A 21,234-nucleotide genomic window follows, 5' to 3' on the forward strand; every position below is an offset into this window, starting at 1 on the left:
TACTGAGCCCATTAGCAACAAATGGGCTCCACTGCCTGCGTTGCTCCTCTGAAAATGAAGCGCTTAATTCTATTCACATTTATTTAAAGAAAGGAAAAATATCCTTTTAATAGAAGAAACCTCTGGAAGAACCAGGCTCAGGGAGGGGCGGCCAACTGCCGTGACTGTTTAGGGTGAGAGAGGGAAGACAGGATAAAGACAGAGCCAGAGGTCAATGATAACTAAAGATTAAATACAGAGAGGTGTATAAATGCAGACTTTAAGTTTAGGCACACCATCTGGGGCCTCCCTCTTCTTTCTGCTGAAGGATGGTTGCTGCCTCAGGTCTTCAGCACTCTTAGTGTGTTTTGTTACAGATGCTGCAGTTGGAGACTCGGCTCCATTCCTTCCCCCTTTTCTCTCTGCATTGAATCATATCTGTTATTAATCTCTGTCTCTCTTCCACAGCGTGTCTTTATCCTGTCTTCCTTCTCTCACCCCAACCAATCACAGCAGATGGCCCCGCCCCTCCCTGAGCCTGGTTCTGCTGGAGGTTTCTTCCTGTTAAAAGGGAGTTTTTCCTTCCCACTGTCGCCAAAGTGCTTGTTCATAGGGGGTCATATGATTGTTGGGTTTTTCTCTGTATGTATTATTGTAGGGTCAACCTTACAATATAAAGCTCCTTGAGGCGACTGTTGCTGTGATTTGCTGTGTAAATAAAATAAAATTGAATTTTGACATTTTATACATGATTCTGAGATTTGGTAATGATTTATCCTGTTGTCAGCCAGCAGGGTGGATCAGTGGCTAACACTGTCACCTCAAATACTTTGTTCTGTATTTCTTTATTAAAATAAACGAGGGCTTTTCTAGGGTAATTTGTATGACAGCAGACAGACACTATAGGTCTTGCAAAAATAATACAACTGAAAGATCCAGTATCAGTACATGCCTCAAATGTTATCAGACACTGAACTACAGAGATAAATCCGCACAAATGTAGAAATGACATACGCCATACAAAATGGTAAATATTTACAAACACTTTTTAATAAATAAGACTTCCTGAATCCATTTCATGGGGGTTTAGTTGGTAGAAATTTCTAATGAAAAAGAACCAGTAAAGACGAGTATGCATTTTCAAATAATGCAGTGTGTGTTCAGGAGGTATCTGGCCTTTTCCACTGCACCGCTGGCCTGGTAAATGAGTGACAGGTTGAAGGCAATCTCCCTCCTCAGATCAACCTGGTCACCTGGGATGCCCTGCAGAAAAAATAAGAAGACAAAGGGAGAGAGAAAGAGGCAAACATCCATCACTGTCCTAAAGGCTACGTTTGCACTGAGCAGCAAGTTGTGTTTTTACCCACCTCCAGTTGTTTTGCTGGTAGTAAAAGCGCCTTTTGGTAGTAATGCATAGCCAAGTGTGTGAGGCCCATTTGGTGCAGCGCTCGGCCTAGGTTGTACATACTCTCTTGACACTCTCCACGAAGCTCTACGTAACGCCACAGGAAGGAGAAACCCTGAGAGCACACGTTGGTTTTAAAAGAACAGACTATAGGACTGAACTGTGCACAGAAATAAACGAACTCTGTACCTGCAGCACCAGCGTGTGCCGTTTAGCCACAAACCTCTGAGATGCCATGTGGAAGAAGGTGAGACCTACAAACAGGCTGTGCAGTGGATTGCTGGGATGAGTCTGGAAGGCCTGAACATACTGACCTGAAAACACATCCAGTGTTTGAAAAATGTACTACTGTGCAAAGTGGACCAAGTGTGAACATAATCCCTAAACCCTTTACACCACGCTCCAAGTTATTATGCAAATTGTGTTTAAGTGTCATAAAGATTAAATAAGCTGTTCTTCGATAAAAACCATGGATGGGAGTGTGTCTCAGGACTCTGTGTTTCACTGAAATCAACCTCGGACCCCTGTGATCGTTAGTTTGCCAGCTGAGCCCAATTAAAGGAAAAACTACTAAAGGAGGATGTTCCACATTATTAAGCAGGCCTCCATTTTCAAGAAACAGAGGAATGAAAAAGGATCTCTGCTGCTGAAAAGTGTGAAATAGTTGAATGCCTTGGACACGTAACGAGATATTTCACAAATATTTCAGCGTGATCACCATCATGTTAAGAGATTTGTGAGTCAGAGCACACATGGGTCCGTGCAGGTAAAGGCACAATGATGAAGGTTTCAGACAAATGCATCAGATTAAGAGAGCAGCTGCTAAAAGGCCATCACAAAGCAGCAAACACATGTTTGAAGCTGCTGGTGCCTCTGGAGCCCTGCGAACATCAAGCTGTAGGATCCTCCAGAGACCTGCAGCTGTGCATAAACCACCTCCAACCAATGCTCACAAGCAGAAACGCTGCAGTGGGCCCAGAACTACAAGAAGACTCGTTTTCAAACGGTCTTGGTCACTGATGAGTGCAGCGCAGCTCTGGATGGTCCAGATGGATGCAGAGGTGGACGGCCACCGTGTCCCAACAAGGCTGCATCGTCAGCGAGGAGGTGGAGTCATGTTTGAGCTGGAATCACAGGGAGAGAGCTGGTCGGCCCCTTTAGGGTCCCTGAAGGAGTGAAAATGACCTCTGCAGAGGATGTGGAGTTTCTGACTGACCACTTTCTTCCATGGTAGAAAGAGAAGAACTGTGCCTTCTGCAACACAACCATCTTCATGCAACACAATGCACCACCTCATGCTACAAGGAACACCTCTGCATCATTGGCTGCTGTCGGCATAAAGGGAGAGACACTCATGGTGTGGTCCCCATTCCTCCCTGACCTCAATCCTATTGGGAACCTTTGGAACATCCTCAAGCAAACAAATATGAGGGTGGGAGGCCGTTCACATCCAAACAGCAGCTCCGGGAGGCTATTCTGACATCCTGCAAACACATTCAAGCAGAAACTTTCCAAAAACTTCCAAGAATTGTAGAACTGCTATCAAATAAGGGGTCCTGTGTTAATGTGTAACTTGACCTGTTAGGATGTTTCTGATTTCAGTGAAATTGATCCACTAATGCTGCAAATTCAACAAATCACCATTTTCAATTCTCTACAACCTGTAAAATCTTTTGAAACTGTGTGTGCGTAATAATTTGGAAGCGTGCGTTTCAAGTTTTGTATTTTTGAAAAACTGTTTTCATCGGGAGTTTAGTTCAGTAACATTTGAATTATACTCTAATGGCTGACGACTCGAAAATTATGCCGACTGTCATTTAAATCGACTATGTAGGAAAAACAGAGAAAAATATCTTGTGAGATTTAACGGAGACAAAACTGCTAGACTGTTAATTATTTATTTAAATGTTGGGATCAAATCTCTTTGGCACTCAAAGCACCTTTTTAGTGTTTTATATCATTTTAAGCAATGTTACTTTACCAATATGTGTCCAGTTGCTTGGATATTGTTATAAAACACATTTTAATTCACATAATTCTCTTTCAATGCAAAGCAGTGTTGGAGGTATGTGATCATCGACATCTGCAATCAAGAACAAGCTAATAAGCAAAACTTGATGACATTAGTTTGAGAGGTGTGGCGTAAGCAAAGGAAGGGCTCCTTTAAAATGCTGGTGCACATCAGTGGCAGCGGTAGTGATGTTAAATGTTTTTATCATCTCTAGTTAGTCGATTCGTGTGCGAGTACCAAGAGCATGTTTGAAGCTCCCTGACACCATGGCGTTATGTCCGCAGAGAACACAGAGGGCGTGATTGTCAGGATGTTTAAACAGCATGCGCAGACAGAAGCGATGGTGGCGCTGGTGCTGCGACGTTATTGTCAGCTGCAGAGAGTTAAAACAAACAAAAACAAACAAACATTTGTTTACAAAATCTTTCCACCAAATTCAGGAAATCTATGCTTTTGATTCGTTTGAATATTTAGTATTAGCAGTAAATCTTCATACAGACTATGACAATGCATCAGAGGCTCTCTGGTTAATAAATAAATCAACTGTGCAAAGACGGTAAAATTCAAGATAAGTGGTCGTTTCAGAAGAAAGCAGGCACATTTCATGAGGACAAACTTTCCTGCTTCTCATTAAGAAGTGTAGTGACGCATTTCCTGAATACAAACAAATACTTTTAAATATATTTAAAAGTTTGTCCTCACAAATGTGCCGCTTTAATTCCTAGAAAGAAAAGAGTTTAGTAAAATAGTTGGGCCAGTTTCTCCTTTAGTGATCTTCTATTCTGCTGACACACAAGCAGACCTGGTTAAAAATATTCCAAAGCTGAGGCAGAGCCACATTTTCCAACAGCATCAGTCTGTTGAGAGGAAAAACAGAGAAATGTTATATTTATTATAATTGCGGCATGCTCTTTATGCCAGGCCACGCCCATATTAACTACCTGATGTAGTTGTAGGCCTTGTAATAGTTGTGGTCCAGGATTGTGGCAGACAGGCCAATGAACTCCAGTTCTTTCCTCCTGGGCTTGTTGTCATAGAACGAGTAGAACTCCATGGCCGAATCCACAAGCATCTCCGCCTCCTGGAAGCGCTGCACCTCACACAGCGTCAGCACACAGCTCAGCAGCAGCTGCCACCAGTCCTCTTTGGACAGGACGTTGGTTTTACCTGATGACAGTGACAAAGTGAAATCCAGTGACCAGACCAACTACGGGCTCGACCTTGTAGCCAAGTACGATGCAGACAAAGATAACATACCAGTGTTGTCCAGATAGGCCGTTTCATGGTCAGCAATCTCTGGTAGCATGTCTTCGACCTTCACGAGCCTCAGGTGATTCTCACCTGACACGTTTACAGAGCTCACACACACCTTAGCTCGCTGCATGGCCACCTATAAACATGCATGCGTTATGCACCTTTGAATGACTCCCAGGACGCAATGAAATGTGCGCAACAAAAACAAAAAATGGAGCATTTATTTGTTCAGATTCACCTTCTCTCACAGTAACCTCATTGTTGAGGAGAACTCTCAGTAAACAAACTACAGTAAAAAGCCCGTCTTATCAACTTTGAGGCGTTTGTCCTTTTTCCCTGTCGGGTACAAAATAACTTGAATGATAAAAATGTTTGTTAAGAATTGAACCAACAGTCAAAAACCAAACAATTACATATCAAGAACAACAAACTGAACTTACACTAAAGTTGTGTTTACACCATTTGTACTTGTGTCAATATCACTGACAGACTGAGAGCAGTCACAGTTCTCCTGGTAAGTGCATTAATATTGTTGGTATAGTATATATTTACTTATTGATCCTATCCCAGCTGTCACAGGGCGAGAGGCGGGGCACATCCTGGACAGGTCGCCAGTCTGTCGCAGGGCAATCGTTCGCACTCACATTCACACCTGTGGGCAATTTAGAATAATCAATGAACCTGTCCCCACAAACTGCATGTGTTTGGATTGAACCCACAAATGGTGGAATGAACTCAGGCCCTTCTTGCTGTGCAGCAGCAGTGCTAACCACCGTGCCGCCCTGTTTACTGAATTATGAAATATTAATGCAATAACCCAGCTGCTAATGCGAACTAGTTAACATCATTTACGTGTCAGGCAGATTAGCTCTGATCCAGCCGAAGCAGCCGAACGTTCCTCCCAAATTCAAAGCATCCAAGTAGTTCTGCATTTTTTCAAAACGTCTAAGATCATTCCCTCTTTGATTTCACTGACACTTGGCTAGACTGCAGAGCTGAGGTCAAACGTAGTGTATTCTATATGTGGAACAGTTGTACCAACTCCTTTGACTCTATCAGAGAGGAAAAAGCACTCTTTATAGCCGCAGTATGAATAAAAACAGAATATTTGGTGACTCCTATTCCATCAATCTGAAACTCCAATGTAGCTTCGTTTTAGAGTTCTCACATTCACAAACTTATTCATGCTGCCCGTCCAGCAGGGTGACGACGACCCCCCATCATGAGCGGCTGACGGATAAAAAGCAACCGTAAAGTGTGTTACCTTGAGGAGCATCGAGATCATAGTGATCACAGTGTCCAGGTAGTCCTGCATTTTCCCCTGTGTCTTCAGGAGCGTAGAGCGATGGAGCAAAAGCTTTAACTCCTACAAACACAGAGATATACAAAACCAGTTACCAAACACAGAGCACTGACCAAACAGCATAGCATCCCCAAATGCTGCAGGTGATGGTTTTCCTTTTTCCAGCTGGTAACCAGACTACGTGTTCTTGACTCTAATCTCAGCTCAGGTCTGGAAAGCACAGAAATCTTGTGTTTAACCAGAATCCAAGTAAACTATGAAAGCAGGTAAACTGCTGTGGGTCAAACACGCATGATTACACTGTAAGCTCCGAGGAGTCGTGCATTAAACAATGAAGCAATGAGGGGGATGTGGGCAGGAAGTCGTTTGCTCACTCTGCATCATATTACCACTAACAGTTGGAAACTAACTACCAGACTCGCCGGGCTCCAAATCCAACTCACTATTGTGCTCTCCACACCTAATCACTTCAATGGCTCACGTCTAAGCTGAGAGAAGCCAAAAGTGGCACCCACCCACTTCACATCACTACACTATCTCACCCATTGTTGCTTGAAGTTCCCAAATACATTCACTTTCCGTGGTCTCTGGTCACTGGGTTGCTGATTACAGCTTCAGTGGGGATGCCCCTTTATAAGGTGTGACTGTCAGTGCCTCCTGACAGGACAGAGGTTTGCACTCCTTTTCCCCCTTTGGTGTTACCAGAAAATGTCCATGAAAAAGACCTCTAAGAACCCTCCATGACATTTCAGGAACATTGTAAATGTAAGATAATGCAACCTAACGTGATAATGCAAAAAGCAAAAACAAAGATCCCCTGCCTTTTGTGCGGCTGAAGAATCGTGTGCTAGTATGTTGCTATCATACATGGACTCCAGCGCCTTAAGGGCACAATCCATGCGGCCCAACTGTTGCTGCAGTGTGGCAAGGGAGAGCCGGGCCTCTAGGTGCTGCGGAGCCATCTCCACCACCTTGGTGTAGCTTTCTGCTGCTGCCTCCATGTGGCCCAAAGCCTTCAGACACTCTGCAGATGACAAAGGAAAGTGACAAAGACACATAACAGTGGTTTTCTTTTTCCAAGCCAGACCTGAAGTGAGACCTCGTTTAAGGTCTTGGCTTCTCTGTTGTTACAGAGTTTCACACATGAAGAATATTCGGGATGGAAGGTGAAATGTCTTTTTAGTCTAAGTTTGCAGACGCACCTCTTCCTTTAACATCATTCCCTTTTTGCTGGACCTACCTGCATGCCGCAACCAAACAACAGCCAGGTTGTACTTTTCAGATACGACGAGGGCAGTCAGCAGAGGCAGAGCAGACATGTACTTGCCCTCTTCCAGATACGCTTCACCGACATCCAGGTACAAGTCGCCGATCTCTTCTGGACTCTGCTCCATCAGTGTTGAAACCAAGCCCTAAAAGCAAGAAGATTCTAAAATGAAATGATCTTTTAATAAAGACTTCATTAATAATCTGAGCTCTGTATGTTTTTGAGTCCTGTTTTACCTCGGTGGGTGCGTAGACATGTAGGTGTATGAAGCACACAATTAACTTGGTCCTCAGGTCCACCGGGACGCTGTCTGGTACCTGTACATCCACAATTTCACCTGGAAACAGCACACAACGACCAATCAGTAAAAAGAGTTCCCCAAAGACTCAGGCAATGATTCTTTCACGTCATTGGAGGATGTTTGGCCCACTCTACTTAGAGGGTTTTGAGACTGAATATCCTATTTGAAGCCATGCCAACGTGTCTCAGCAGGATTGCTGCCAAAGGTAGCATCCAGCCTTATGTTAAAATGATAGATGGTGCTAAACAGAGTTTATCTATTTGTGTTAACAGTAAATCACCTTTATTCTTAATCAAAGATAAAATGAAAGCATACGTTTGTTTAATATGTGGAATGAAAAGTTTGAGTAAAGAAATGTTTTAATGTCTGGATTTTCTGTGCGTGGACATGAAACACTGAGGAAAGACAGAAAATGTGATTCCACCCCTCATTAAATAATTCTGAATATAAGAAATGTTATCGAGTATGTTGCAAGTGTTAAACACACAATCACGAGTTACAGGTGATTTTGCTGATATAAAGCGATCGCTGCATGCATCTGTTGAAGTGTCTTTTGAGATCACTGAGTGCTCGAGTGTGGAAAACATTTTGAAAAACAACAACATCTAAACACATCCTGTTTATGCAAACGTAGTCACAGAGGCACCACTAAAGAAGCCACAACGAACGCTCACTTTGTGTCCTCATCTTTCTGCACTTCCTATAAGACGTCATGAAGGCTATGAGAGTTCTTCATATGATGAAGAACAGCCACGATGAGTTTGAATCCTCTTGTAAGGATGTAAATGTGTAGCGCCTCATGTCGTTGCAACTTACCGCTCTCCTCTGCTGCAGCTTGTTCTTCCTTCTGTAACTGTGTCCCGTCTGCAGGTTGCTTCTCCTGGTCTTCGGTGCTCTCCTCTTTAATCTTCTCTTCTTGTGTTGGTGGAATAACATCTGAAGTGGATTCACTTCTGACCAAAACGATGCCTACAAACTGCACCAAGACCTAGGAGAGCAAACACGTGGAATGTTTATCCATTTAAACCGAAAACATTTGTTCTCAGTCTAAACGGCAATAAAGGTTTTTCCACAGAGACCCACCTGCAGGGCCTTGTTGTACTGCCGGTTGGTGATATAAAGCTCAGCGGCCATGTTGATAAAGTCATCACTGACCAGGTCGGGGTGTCGTGCCAAAGCTTCCTCAATCACACTCAGAGCTGAGGGCAGGTCACTGCTTTCATAGTAACTCCTAAACACGACCCACACAAGCAAATACCGATAACTGAACTGTCAAGGTGATAATCCAAGATCAGATGGTTTGAGGTGACGGTATTTTAGGGGGGAAAACGAGAACATAGTTTATGTGTATATAAAAACACATACCATAGCATGTCAGTGTGTGTCCCTTACTTGGCCATGTCTTTGGAGAGCTGTATGAAGTGCTCTCCATCCTCCAGCGGCAGAAGTGACAGGATCCTGCGGTAGCCGTCCATGCACTGTTTGTGCTCTCCCAGGCGCATCTGCAGGCTGCAGCGCTCCCACAGATAGCGCACATTGGTAGGATCGTACTTGATAGCTGTGGAAATGGAGCAAGGCTTGAACCTAGAGAAGTATATAAATGATAACCAGCGTTTCCCTGGTCCCTGTTTGTTTTGCAGTGGTGGCTCATATTCCACAATTCAACGGTATGAGAAGCACCAACGATAGAAGGCGCAGTAGCAGTCATTTTTAAACCGCAGATTTGTCAGGACTTGACTGTTTTCTGTTGTACAAAGTTCACAGACACGTTTCAGCTCGTCTCTGGATAGATTCGACAGCTCAAGTGGTACGCAGGACTCATCCAGAGGAACACCTGTCCCATATTTAAGACCCCACACAATCCCTGACACCTTCTGACTTTGCTCTTACATCAGAAAATCCATTGTTCTTGTGCTGTTTGATCAGAAACTGTAGAGACAAACACACTTGATGTGCGTTACTTTTATTAGTTCATTTCTCAGCCCCTCGGGTGATTTGTTACTTTGCATGGCTCTTCCAACTGCAGCCTTAAGCCAGTTTATCCCACTAAGTAAATCCAGTCTGAGAGTTTTAAATATGCTGCAGCAATCACCCCAACTACAGACTGAGGAAATTACAGGGCTTATTACTGCAGCATAAATATAGCTATAGGACCATGGGATTGAAGTACTGGCCCTGCAGTAATGAACATCCACTTTAACACAACAGGTAGGGACTGTGTTGTTCAACAGGCCCACCAACAGACAATAAACAGATGTGAAGTTCCAGTGGGAAGTGATGCGTGCCGGTCCGTGTCAGACTGACCTTTGCTGTAGCAGATGATGGCTTGCTGGATGTTGTCCTGCTCCAGAGACATTTCAGCCAGTCTGATCCACTCCTCGCAGTCCGAGGGGTTGAGGTGGGCGGCGATCAGGCCAAACTGCAGCGCTTTGCTCATGTCCTCTTCATCCTCATAGATCATAGCCAACGTGGAGAAAGGCTCATATGCCAGAGGAGCTGAGGGACAAAGGGAGAAGAGATTTTGTTTTTAACTTTTCATAGTGTTTGAACACTAACTGGCACACAGACAAACCAAAGTTAGTGTCGACACAAACAGCGAGTGAATATATGCCTGTAAGGTCACGCAAACCCACTTCGTACCCTGTCTTATGATCTCCATACACATCAGGATGGCGTCCTCTTTCTCTCCTCTTGCATAGCGAATGTTGGCTTCTCCCATCAAGCCTCTCAGAGCCCGGGGCAGCTTGCTGCCATGACGACGCCCCTGTTCACATAGTTATATATTAACTAAGAACTGCAAAAACTCACCTAGGCATGACCGTTCGCCCGTCTCACCTTCATCATCTTCTTGTTTTCTCGATTCAGCTCCATCTCCAGTGCAAACACATCTCCTACAGTCACATCTTCTGCCATTTCTTTAGCTTCACTCTTCTTTCCCTGTTGTCTCCCCACTTGTCTTGGCCTCTTCCCTATCTCCTCTGCCTGCAACTCTTCTTTGTCTGCAATGTAATCCTTATCATGTGCATCATCAACATAGCTCAGGCTGTCCTGCTCTTCCTCCTCCTCCTCCTCCTCTGAAGACTGTGGTTCAGCAGTTTCTCCCAGCATGGAGGCAAAGGCCAGCTGGACTCCTGGGCTAACTCCATCCTCTGAGAAGACAGGAAAGCTGGCTTGAGTAACATTACCATACTTTGCATGCAATCCAGGATGGGAATCAAAGTAAGCTGACCCAGTTTTTATAAGCAGTCTCTGACCAAAACAATAGCTTTATGAGCAACACTCAGTACTTTGTGGACCCTTAAGAACAGTAGTTATTATCTGTCATTTTTATTGATGTTGATATCAAATAAAAGGCAGTTTCAGACATTTTAACTTGTCAAAGTAGGAAAATCACAAGAGTTCCATTAAGAGAAATTCTGACCTGTTCAAGAAGCATGATAAAGGCTAAATAGTCCAGAACTGAAATCTATTAGTTTTTCCATTAGAGGAAAGATGATGGCAGGTTGGAATTTACATTTGGTGAATATGTTCATCCAGTTTTGTTGTTCCAGTTATTTTTAAAACTTTGTTATATTCCTAAAACCATGACAATTACAACACACTCGCTCATGGGATTCAGTGTCGCTATCTATTGAAAGAAGGGTCCATTATTTACATTTCCAGAGCCACTGACAGAGAGAGATTACCGATCTTCGTTGAGATGAGTCCGGACGTCGACGGGAGCTCAGCGTCTTCCACATCTTCAGCTACCTGCCCTGACTGAGAGGTCAGAATGAAGGAAGTATATCAAGTTCAAGTTCAACTTTATTGTCACTTCAACCATATACAGTTTAAAAATACACAGTGAGGCGAAACAACGTTCCTCCAGGAACCAAGGTGCTACAAGACAAGTTATATAATTTTATGTCACACAAGTGGAGCACAAGTCCAAGTGATGCTGAGGAGTGATACTGCCTCAGCTAGACAGCTAACAGTTACCGAACTAACAACATAACTTACCTTGGCTTTCCGCTCGTCTCTCCTTCTGTCGAACTCTTCAAAAGTTATTCTACCCTCGAGGTAATCTATGAGCTCATTACTGAATCCAGACATGTTTCCCGCCACTTCAAACAAGCTGTCACATCAGTTTACGGACACATAAATCATGTGTACGACGCTGTACATCCGATACGTGACGTCCGCTAGCACTCTAAACTCAGACTGTAGCAAAAGTCAACATTAACTAACGTGAAACGGCAACCACGTGATCCTTCAAAAACTTCCGGGTTAGCGCTCTCAAAATAACAGCACAGGAAGTGCTGATTGGGCCATACCAAGTGCAGCTTTGTCATGGGGAGGATAATTAAATAATTCATTTTAAATTATGTTTCTTTTCTTTTGTTTCTGAATTGCAGTTGTGCTTAAAATACAAAGCACAAATGTTCAGTATTATTAATCTAAAATAACTGTAAAACTAACTGTTTCTGTTTCTTTGTGGTCAGATGATTTGTCAGTATTTGTGTTCCCTGTTGTGGCTGCACTCCGTCCCATTGTAGAAAACGAAACATTTCCCGTTTGTGTGGGGCTGTCACGTTGTTGTTTTTTATTTTATTTTATTTTATTTTATTTTTTATTATTTTTTTTAGTAATATTAACATACAAACAAAATGCACCATATATTACAGATTGAGAGAATAAACATTCCTTACATATTAGCAACTTCCATACATGGGGAAAAGAAAATATACAGATTATTAACTCACTAAATCAAAATCTTCCACAAAGGAAACAAAAAAAGCAGCCTTTTTCTTTTTAACTAAGGTCAAAGATTTAACCAACAGGTTTAAGTCGTTTTTCCAGTAAGCTAGTGTTGGTTTAGTCTTAAAAAACGACATTTATGTATAAATTGCTTGCACAAGATTAATAACACATTAACACCATAATTGTGTGGATGCTTTAAGCATCCACACTGCATTTTCGCAGGAAATGCAAATTTTTCTAGTTAGCTTTCTTTTCTTTCAAAAACACTCCAAACAATATCATATTTAAGGTAAATGGGGTAATTTGAATCCCACTGGAATAAAGCCAGGTATGAAAATCCAACCAAATTATTTGTATAAAATTGCACAAAAAGAATAGATGGTCCAAATCCTCCTCTTCTGTTTCACAAAATACACAATTACCAGTTTCTATTTTGAATCTATCACCAAGGAGTCTATTTGTCGGGTAAATTTTATTCAAGATTTTAAATTGGACTTGTTTCCCTTTAGGAGCTGTCACGTTGTGCTTTTGGATCCTGCACAGTAGTGACATTAGGTGGAGTGGCTGCTTCGAACTCCCACGCACACAACTTGGACCTCGTTAAAAATATGGCCTGTATTTGGTAAATGGCCTGTATTTATATAGCGCTTTACTCGTCCCTAAGGACCCCAAAGCGCTTTACATATCCAGTCATCCACCCATTCACACACTGGTGATGGCAAGCTACATTGTAGCCACAGCCACCCTGGGGCGCACTGACAGAGGCGAGGCTGCCGGACACTGGCGCCACCAGGCCCTCTGACCACCACCAGTAGGCAATGGGTGAAGTGTCTTGCCCAAGGACACAACGACCAAGACTGTCCAAGCCGGGGCTCGAACCGGCAACCTTCCGATTACAAGGCGAACTCCTAACTCTTGAGCCACGATCGCCCCGTGGCGATGTATATATATATAATATATATACATGTATGTACAGACACACACATTTATAAAGAGGGAAATGTGATTGATTTTGGTGTCATGAATGTTGCTTTAAAGCTAAAACTGTTTAATCTTTTCTTAATAACAAGCAGTCAGTTTGATCAACAGGCTCTTCTCTACTGAGATTCATAAACAGAAGTTCACATAACAGACCAGTATGGACTATAGATGTGTTATTATTAATAGAAAATTTAAATGAAAAGGGAGTTTTCCAAAGGTTTTTGGGAAATATCACATTTCATGAATCATATTTGTGATGTGTTACTGTGTGAAGAACAGATCCTAAAATATACACGGTGATAAAAGCAATGCCAGTTCCTCTAAAACGGTTAGAGAAGATCTGCTGCACTGTCCCTAGTTTGAGCAAACTCAGCATTCAATATATTGACTTTAGTGACTGAAAAATCTCCAAATTTATTAGAATGACTTTAGTCAAAGATTTTTTTCCCCCTAATCAGGTTAAAAGGCATTATATCCTTGAAGATTTGGAATTGGTTTAGAACACCAAAATTAAATTTTTTTTATTTTTAAAAATCGCTCTGCATCTTTTTTTTCTTTCCTTTTCTTTTTTCAATTTTGTATTTTTTTTTAAATCTTTTATATATTTATCTTTAATACTTAAAGTTATATAACGTACCTGCTCGACTTGCATTGTTACAATACGACACTGCATTCAAGTTTCTGCGTGACTGCTGCAGCTGCAGTTAAAGCGCTGCAACCCAATTTTACAGCATCAAGCGAGAAATTAGAATCAAACTTATGAGAAAGGAGACTTTGAACACAAATAAGTGTGATGAAAACCATTAGTAATGCATCTGGAGTTCGACACCTGTGGCCTAAGCTGATCCTGCAAGTATTCAGTGGGGTTCAGGTCAGGACTGCAGACAGGAGTTAATAGAAGATAAAAGCAGAAAGGTGTTTGGCATTGGCAGAGAAGATTTTTAAGGTTTTTCATGGGCACAACCCACATATTTCTTTACAAATGTCACACTATTTAAAGGTGGACAAAAATAAAAAAAACCCACAAAAACAAAAAAAGGCTTTCAGATTTATCAATTTATTGCATTTATTGATTTATTGTTATAATTCTTAATAAGAACCACTGTTACAACAAATCGATCAAACACAAATGTCCTTACTAGGTGATACGTATAAACTGGTCGTGAATGGAAGCACTTTACTGTGGTGCTTTCCAGCTTGGGAGAAACATGTAGCTGAGGTCCCAAAGCCAACAATGCACGGCTTGAGTAGTAACTGGAAGAAGGAAAAATATTAACCTCAGCAACTTCACTTTCAGTGTTGTATATGTTGCTATGCTAGATGTGGCAGTTAGCTGTAGCTCATAGGTGTCAAACTCTGGCCCGCGGGCCAAATTTGGCCCGCAGCCTAATTACATTTGGCCCACGAAGCCATACAAAATTGCTATTAGAGCTGGCCTGCCATTATTATACAGGTCATGTACTGCTAATACTACAATTCCTAGAATGCTCTGTTGGTGTTTTGGCCTGTCAGTCACGACAGGACTTATTAGCTCCCTCTCCTCTGTTGACTATAGTCATAGCAACCATGCAAATACTGCCATGCTACCGATCCCAAAATGGCTAAAAGAATAAAAAAAGGAGCAGGTGGGAGAATATGATGAAAATTTGACAAATGATAAAATGATACAATTTAATTCAGAAGGCTGCAAATACAGTTTTTATTTAAGAAATGAATTCCACTGATGTGTTATTTAATTGGAACTTTGATTTTGCATGTGTGCAATATTAAGTTATATATACATTTATTAAGCTTTGCTTGTTCCATACTCAGTTTTTCAGCAAAACTTGTTTGAGTCCATAAGAAAAGATTCCTTGTTATATTTAGAGGAAGTTTTTTTTCAATGAATATTAATGTTAGCCCGCGACTTTGATCCAGTTTTGAATTTTGGCCCACTGTGTATTTGAGTTTGACACCCCTGCTGTAGCTATACAGCAACATAGCTTAGCAAAAGACATCTTTATGCTTTTTTTTTTCTTTTAAAAAAATAGCTTTTGAAATGTGACAGTGTCATCCTGACCGGGTGCTGTCGCTACTCTTCAGGCACACATTTACCTGTTACATGGTTACGAGCTATAGCGCTGCTACGGCATGAATGTTTTTGCTTTTGTTTCAGCCTTTGTTAGTATATTTTCCTTCTTCAAGCAGTTATTCTTTATTAATTCAGACCTTGCCCCCCTCATATCAATGCTTTTCACATTCTCAACTTTTCATTTAAAAAAATATAAACAGCATACTGAATTCTGTGATTAACACAGTAATTCTCCTCCTGTAATTGAAATACTTCTAAGCGACCCCTGAAGGTCCCCGACCCTCATGTTTGGCACGTTTGGCGTAAGGAGGGGATGGAGGTGGGAGGTGTCAGTCAAATCAGTGATTTCGACGCTGAACGGGCTGCATGGTTCCCCACAGGAAGAACTGGTTTGGTTACAAACAAAAGTTCCTGAGCAGGAGCACAGCTCCATGTTCGGAGTACTGTTTGTTTTCGATCACGCAGCGTAGTTGGCGTCTGTACCAACTAAGGATGAAGAGCAGGGATGCGAGGAAACGAGGAGATGGGATTTGAAGCGGTCCGGGCAAAGTCGATCTTTTAAATCGGAAACCTCGCCGAGCAGCAGACAGAACGAGGTTGGACCATGATTTATAAACGGGAGCCGTAAGAAGCAAACGTTTTAAGAGGTGCTGCTTCCCTTGTTGGGTTACGAGCAGGCGGCGGGGTTGCGCCTGGTTCTGGACGGCGGATTCCGCTGATGAGGGATCTGTTGTGTCAGGGCCGTGAGGAGGCCTGTTGTCCTTCAGTGCGCGACGTGTTTTCGCCGCTCAGCGTGTAAACGACGGGTTGTTTTTGTTTTTCAAAGCAAAGGTACGGAAGGCGCCTCTATATATGCAATAACACACTTCTTGTAGCACAACAGAGTATGCGTTTATGAGAAGAACCTCAACAGCTGGGTTTAACTGTTGTTTTTGTTCCCGTTAACGCTGCATGATCCCATTTTCTTTAGGCAACAGCCTGACTCTGACGAGCTTGCTATTGTGAGCGGATGAAGTCATTCTTTGATCCATTTGTAGCAGCAGCAACAAATAAATCTGTAATTAGCCACAGCACACACAGCACACGCTTTAGCCTCGAGTATCAGCTTCATTTATTGCTGTCAGGAGGAAAAGCTGCAGGAGCAAAGAGTTAAACCTGTTATCAGAACCATTCTCTGCAATAACGACGTTCTTGCACATATGCAGACAGGTTTTGGTCCACTTGTCTCTACAGAAACTAAATCCTTTGGGCTTATGGGCTGCTGCTCAGCACCTCAAAGCTTTAGCCCCTCCACATATTGTCTTTCCACTTTGACTCTTGTCATCGTCATGCTGGAGACCCATCGCTTCACTGTTCTTACTGTTTTGGAAGTTCTCGTACTTTACAGTACATGGGACAGTGAAGCCATCCTGTCCCCTTAGCAGGAAAACAGCCCCAGAACATAATGGTTCCACCTCCATGCTTGATGGTGGGGATGTTGTTCTTTGGGTCATACTCAGTATTTCTTTGCCTCCAAACACAGTTGATGCCAAAGCGCCCGATTTCATCTGACCACAGCACTTTGTCCCAAACCTCTGAATCATTTAAAGGTTAACTGGCAAACTTTAAATGGGTCTGTACATGTACCTTCTTGAGCAGGGCCCTCGCAGGTGCTGCAGTCTGTTACAGCAAAGTGTGTTACCAGCAGTGTTCTTGGTGACTGGAGACCCAGCTTCCGTTAGATCATCAACAAGCTCCTTCAGTGTAGTTTTGCGTTGAAGTTGCACATTTCTCATGATCATTCCAGACCCAACGATGGTCTGGAGATTGATGGTCATTTTATATTTCTAACATTTTCTAATAATCCTAAAAAAACAGTGATCACCACCTCACCAAATGTTTTGCTGGTGGTCTTGTAGTTTGTTTTAGCCTTGTGCATGTCTAGAACCCCAACCAATCACAGCAGATGGCCCCGCCCCTCCCTGAGCCTGGTTCTGCCGGAGGTTTCTTCCTGTTAAAAGGGAGTTTTTCCTTCCCACTGTCGCCAAAGTGCTGCTCACAGGGGGTCATATGATTGTTGGGTTTTTCTCTGTATCTATGAAGCGCCTTGAGGCGACTTTTGTTGTGATTTGGCGCTATATAAATAAAAGTGAATTGAATAGAAGCTTGTCCCTGACACAGCTGTTTGGTCTTGTTGTGGTTTTGGAGAAGTTGAAATAGATGAAACTGAATCTGTCGACAGGTGTGCTTCACCATCACTTAGGTCACTCAGTGACTTGCAGATCAGTTTATAACTTTTATGCAATGATTTCCTTTCTTGACTCTGTCATTAAAATGAAATTGTCCTAAAGAGAGAGAATGACTTTGTGTACACATTTACAAACTCAGCAGGGGATCAGGGCTTATTCTGAGGTTGACCTGAATGTGCACTGCAGTTCTGATTTGTTCACCGTGTCCACTCGTCTACTCAGGGTCTGAGCCTGACTGTGTAATCTGTATACAGTAAACTGTAGTATAAACCAAGGGTCTGTAGGTTTGTAGGTTGAGTGGCAACTTGTTTTTCTCTCCTTGGGTGAATGTGTGACTTTTTCACTAGCAAACTGGCAGCACTGTTCTGTGGTGTACTAAGCCTACCTTGGACAGCTGGGGCTATTGACTTGATACTTGATACCACTTCCTTTGCAGGACATCCTGCCCTGTTGTTACTTGAATTAAATTCCTGACTGTCTTTTCTAACTTGCTTTTTTGATTTTAAACACAAACCTCAGTAAACGGCTGATTCTAGTCTGTGGGTAATATCAAAACTGTGAGTAGTTTTTATTTCCAGTTACATCAACATCCAGCCAATCAAACTGGCTGCAGTTCAAATCTTGTATTATGTTGCAGCTGTTGGTTATTTTAGCGAGTTTTCTGTTTATTACTCTGTCAAGTAATCACATAAGAAATACGTCCTAAGCAAGTAACAGTGAATATTCAAAAGGGTTAGCCCTACATGTCTTTTAAAATATAACTGCTCATTGGTTCCAGTTTAGAATTCAAGTGTTGTAACAGTTTAACAGGATACAATATCTGCCAAAAAAGCAAAAACCCTTCCTTTGATTAAAAATTAGATTTTTTTTGTAGAAATCATTTCCCTAAATGCAAAAACAAATATTCACAAACACATTAATGTCAAATAAAATAAGTTTTACATATCATTTAAACTAAAGCATAAAATAAAATAGCCTTTACTCTTCATGAAATGCTTCCTTAAATACTGAGGAGCCAGAAGCAGTTCTGAGAGTGTTGTGGCTCCTGGATGAGATAAAGTGGGTGTATGTTCATGGGTATATGCTTTTTGTGTGTGTGTGTGCGCGCCTGTGTGTTTTTGAATGAGTATGTGTGGCTCTAAGCCTTTACTGTGGTGGCAACAAGAAAGAAAACACGCTGTGCTTTGATGCAACATTAGGTTTAAATGTTAATAATTTATTGTCCTGCCTAACAGCACCAGGTCAGTGGCGTTTTACTCTCCCATGTATATTTTTACGGGCATGTTGGGACGGTGTGGGATTTAATTTTTATATTTTAAAACATTAACACAACTCAAATGTAATTTTTATATATTTATACTTCTATAACTCCACAAAACAATGTTACTAAAGCCTTGAAATATAGATGGTCAAGCAGACCTGGTTACTGCAGGTATCACTATGACAGAAAAGATGCCCATTTTAAACATTATGTCACACTAAGTTAATAGTTCATCGGCGTACGTATGGTTTAATTTAACGTCTGTAGTGTTACTGTAGACTTTTCACTGTGTAACATGAATTGCAGTGGATGGGAGGAGCTTCAAAGTAACTTTTCTTCATATTTAAGTTTTCGAAAAGCTGGTTTAATTAAGAACTCCCACCTGCTTTTTCCAAGTAAAGGATTTTGATTACAGTAACAAGCGCTTCTGTTTTGGATGCTAGTGGATGCTCAGCATCTCTGTGGCAGCTCTGCCTCTTTGTTTCCTGGCATTTGTGAGTAGACAGACTCCACACTGAAGGATGATAGCATATTCAGAGAGAACTATGGGCTGCTTGGGCTTAATATGTTTTACTCCAGGTCTGTTTTAGTGGCAAATGCAAGTGACATGCATGCTATAGAGCTCTGGAGCTTTAGCTCAATAACAGTGTGTAGAGAGCCTCATGACCAAGCAGCTGCATCCAAGCATTACATCATCAAGTGCAATGCAAGCGTTGGATGCAGTGGTGTAAACATGCCGCCACTATACTCTAGAGCAGTGGAGTGACGGATCACACTTTTCCCATCTGGCAGTCTGATGGAGGAGTCTGGGTTTCGTGGTCACCAGGAGAAACGTACTGGTCTGACCCCACTGTGCCAAGTGTGAAGTTTGGTGGAGGGGGGATTATGGTGTGGGGCTGTTTTTAGTTAAAAGTTTTAATCCTTCAACATATCAAGACATTTTGGACAATTTCATTCATATAGGAGCAAATCCTATAATAGCCAAATTTACACTGGCAATATTTATGGCTGGACAATGTTGTTGTTTAGGTAAGTTTACAGAATCTGAACTACAAATCCGGCCTGTTTGTGTACAATATGAGTTACATTTGAATTATTTCAAATGCATTTCAGTGTCAATGTAAACATGTACGTATGTGTCCAGAATGCATCTTTCTAGACTTTATTTGCATCTCTTTTAATTATTGGAAGGGTACGTTAAGTTGCCATTGTGTCCTGGATACAGTGCTGCAGCTGCTATATGACTTAAAAAAGCAAAGCAATCAGTGCACTGCTTCAGACAAAAGCATTTGTTGTCTGCATTTCTAGTTTGTCCTGACATCTCTCAGATTGATAGTGTTGTCTCAATTATGTGCAGACAGTTAATTAAATAATTGGAGTCTGTCACACTCAGTCACTTTGTTGTGCTTCTAAGCTCGAGCAGAGCAATGCATGGAAAAACAAACAGACACAAAGTGGCATGGAGGAATGTGGTGGGTGTGCTGGGAACAGGAAGCTGTTCCCTTTGGCCCCTCTATTGTTCTCTAATCATGCTGCAGCTATTTATGTAGCGTCCCTGTGACTGGTGCTGTCGAAGAGCTCGGCTCTTTTTCTACACACTTGCTCCAGATTTATAAAAAATTAGCTATTAACTTTGGGTTAACCAGAAACTCTTCAAGATAAACACAGTTTTTAATAATTTAGAGTTAATAATTTAACTGTGATGTCCCTGCTGCCAGAAAATTACACCACAACACAATACTTATTTTACCTGCAGGCTGAAAGCACTTCCAGCTGCTTCATATATAATTTATATTTTCCTTAATTTAGGGGCAGATGATGCTGTAGTGGTGGCCTGTAGTTGATGCCTTTGCCAGTGTCAGGATGGTTTTCGGCTTTTCTTCCCATTAATGTATCATGTAGATAATAATAAGTACTGAATATGTCACCACTTTTTTTAAGTAGATGTATTTCTCAAAGGTACTATTGAAATTAAACTCTCACCACACGTCAGTAATAACTCATCCAATCACATCCAAAGAAATCAAACAGCAGATGTTCATTAAGTTATTTGTAAGAGTGCATTAATTATAGTTTTCTTGTAAACATGTACCTGCTGATTCCAGCTCCTTCTGTAGCTCTCCACAAGTGTTCCTTGGCTCTTGGACGACTCTTCTTATAATTCCTTTACCTCCTCTGTCTGAAATCTTGCAGGGAGCGACTGGTCACAGCCAGTGTATGGTGAAATGACCCCCCCGCCCCTGATCGCTAAGCACCCTTAGACGTTACATTTGTGCTAATTGCTGCATGTTTGTTGTTATCAAAGCTCTGCATGTGTTGCAAGTGGCTCTAGTAACGTTTAAATGATTTTAAACTGACGGATTATTATCCAGACAGTCGTCTCAGGTGACATCAGCCACTGTTAAGCACACAAAAGATTATGACAAAAGATAA

The 21,234-nt window shown here is 41.9% G+C and overlaps 2 protein-coding genes across 4 annotated transcripts in view; one reads left to right on the plus strand and one right to left on the minus strand.

Moving 5' to 3' along the window:
* Nucleotides 1–1,007: 1,007 nt before the first annotated feature.
* On the minus strand, nt 1,008–11,788 carry gtf3c3 (general transcription factor IIIC, polypeptide 3). 2 transcript variants are annotated; one of them, XM_085448578.1, is made up of 19 exons: nt 11,520–11,788; nt 11,207–11,279; nt 10,356–10,669; nt 10,161–10,284; nt 9,825–10,016; nt 8,913–9,078; nt 8,604–8,751; nt 8,337–8,508; nt 7,456–7,556; nt 7,193–7,364; nt 6,774–6,976; nt 5,914–6,015; nt 4,653–4,785; nt 4,337–4,562; nt 4,198–4,252; nt 3,633–3,768; nt 1,574–1,698; nt 1,347–1,499; nt 1,008–1,242 (listed from the first exon to the last, which is right to left on the minus strand). In XM_085448578.1, the coding sequence occupies exons 1-19, from the start codon at nt 11,610–11,612 to the stop codon at nt 1,120–1,122; spliced, it is 2,811 nt and encodes a 936-aa protein (XP_085304704.1). In that variant the 5' UTR covers nt 11,613–11,788; the 3' UTR covers nt 1,008–1,119. The 2 variants fall into 2 exon arrangements, with proteins under 2 accessions (XP_085304704.1, XP_085304705.1); XM_085448579.1 differs by lacking the exon at nt 1,008–1,242 and having other exon boundaries at nt 1,370–1,471.
* Nucleotides 11,789–15,650: 3,862 nt separating this feature from the next.
* Nucleotides 15,651–21,234, plus strand: part of hecw2b (HECT, C2 and WW domain containing E3 ubiquitin protein ligase 2b) — a 73,827-nt gene continuing 68,243 nt past the window's right edge. The window contains exon 1 of one of the 2 annotated variants that reach the window (XM_085449327.1): nt 15,651–16,143. The gene's annotated coding sequence lies outside the window, so the exon portion shown is untranslated. The remainder of the gene's footprint in view (nt 16,144–21,234) is intronic. The other variant, XM_085449326.1, reaches the window with a different exon arrangement.

Source organism: Copadichromis virginalis, linkage group LG23, assembly GCF_057382275.1.
Source record: "Copadichromis virginalis isolate Kocher_CV1m ecotype Utaka linkage group LG23, C_Virginalis_male_GT1.1, whole genome shotgun sequence".
Classification (NCBI taxonomy): Eukaryota; Metazoa; Chordata; class Actinopteri; order Cichliformes; family Cichlidae; genus Copadichromis; species Copadichromis virginalis.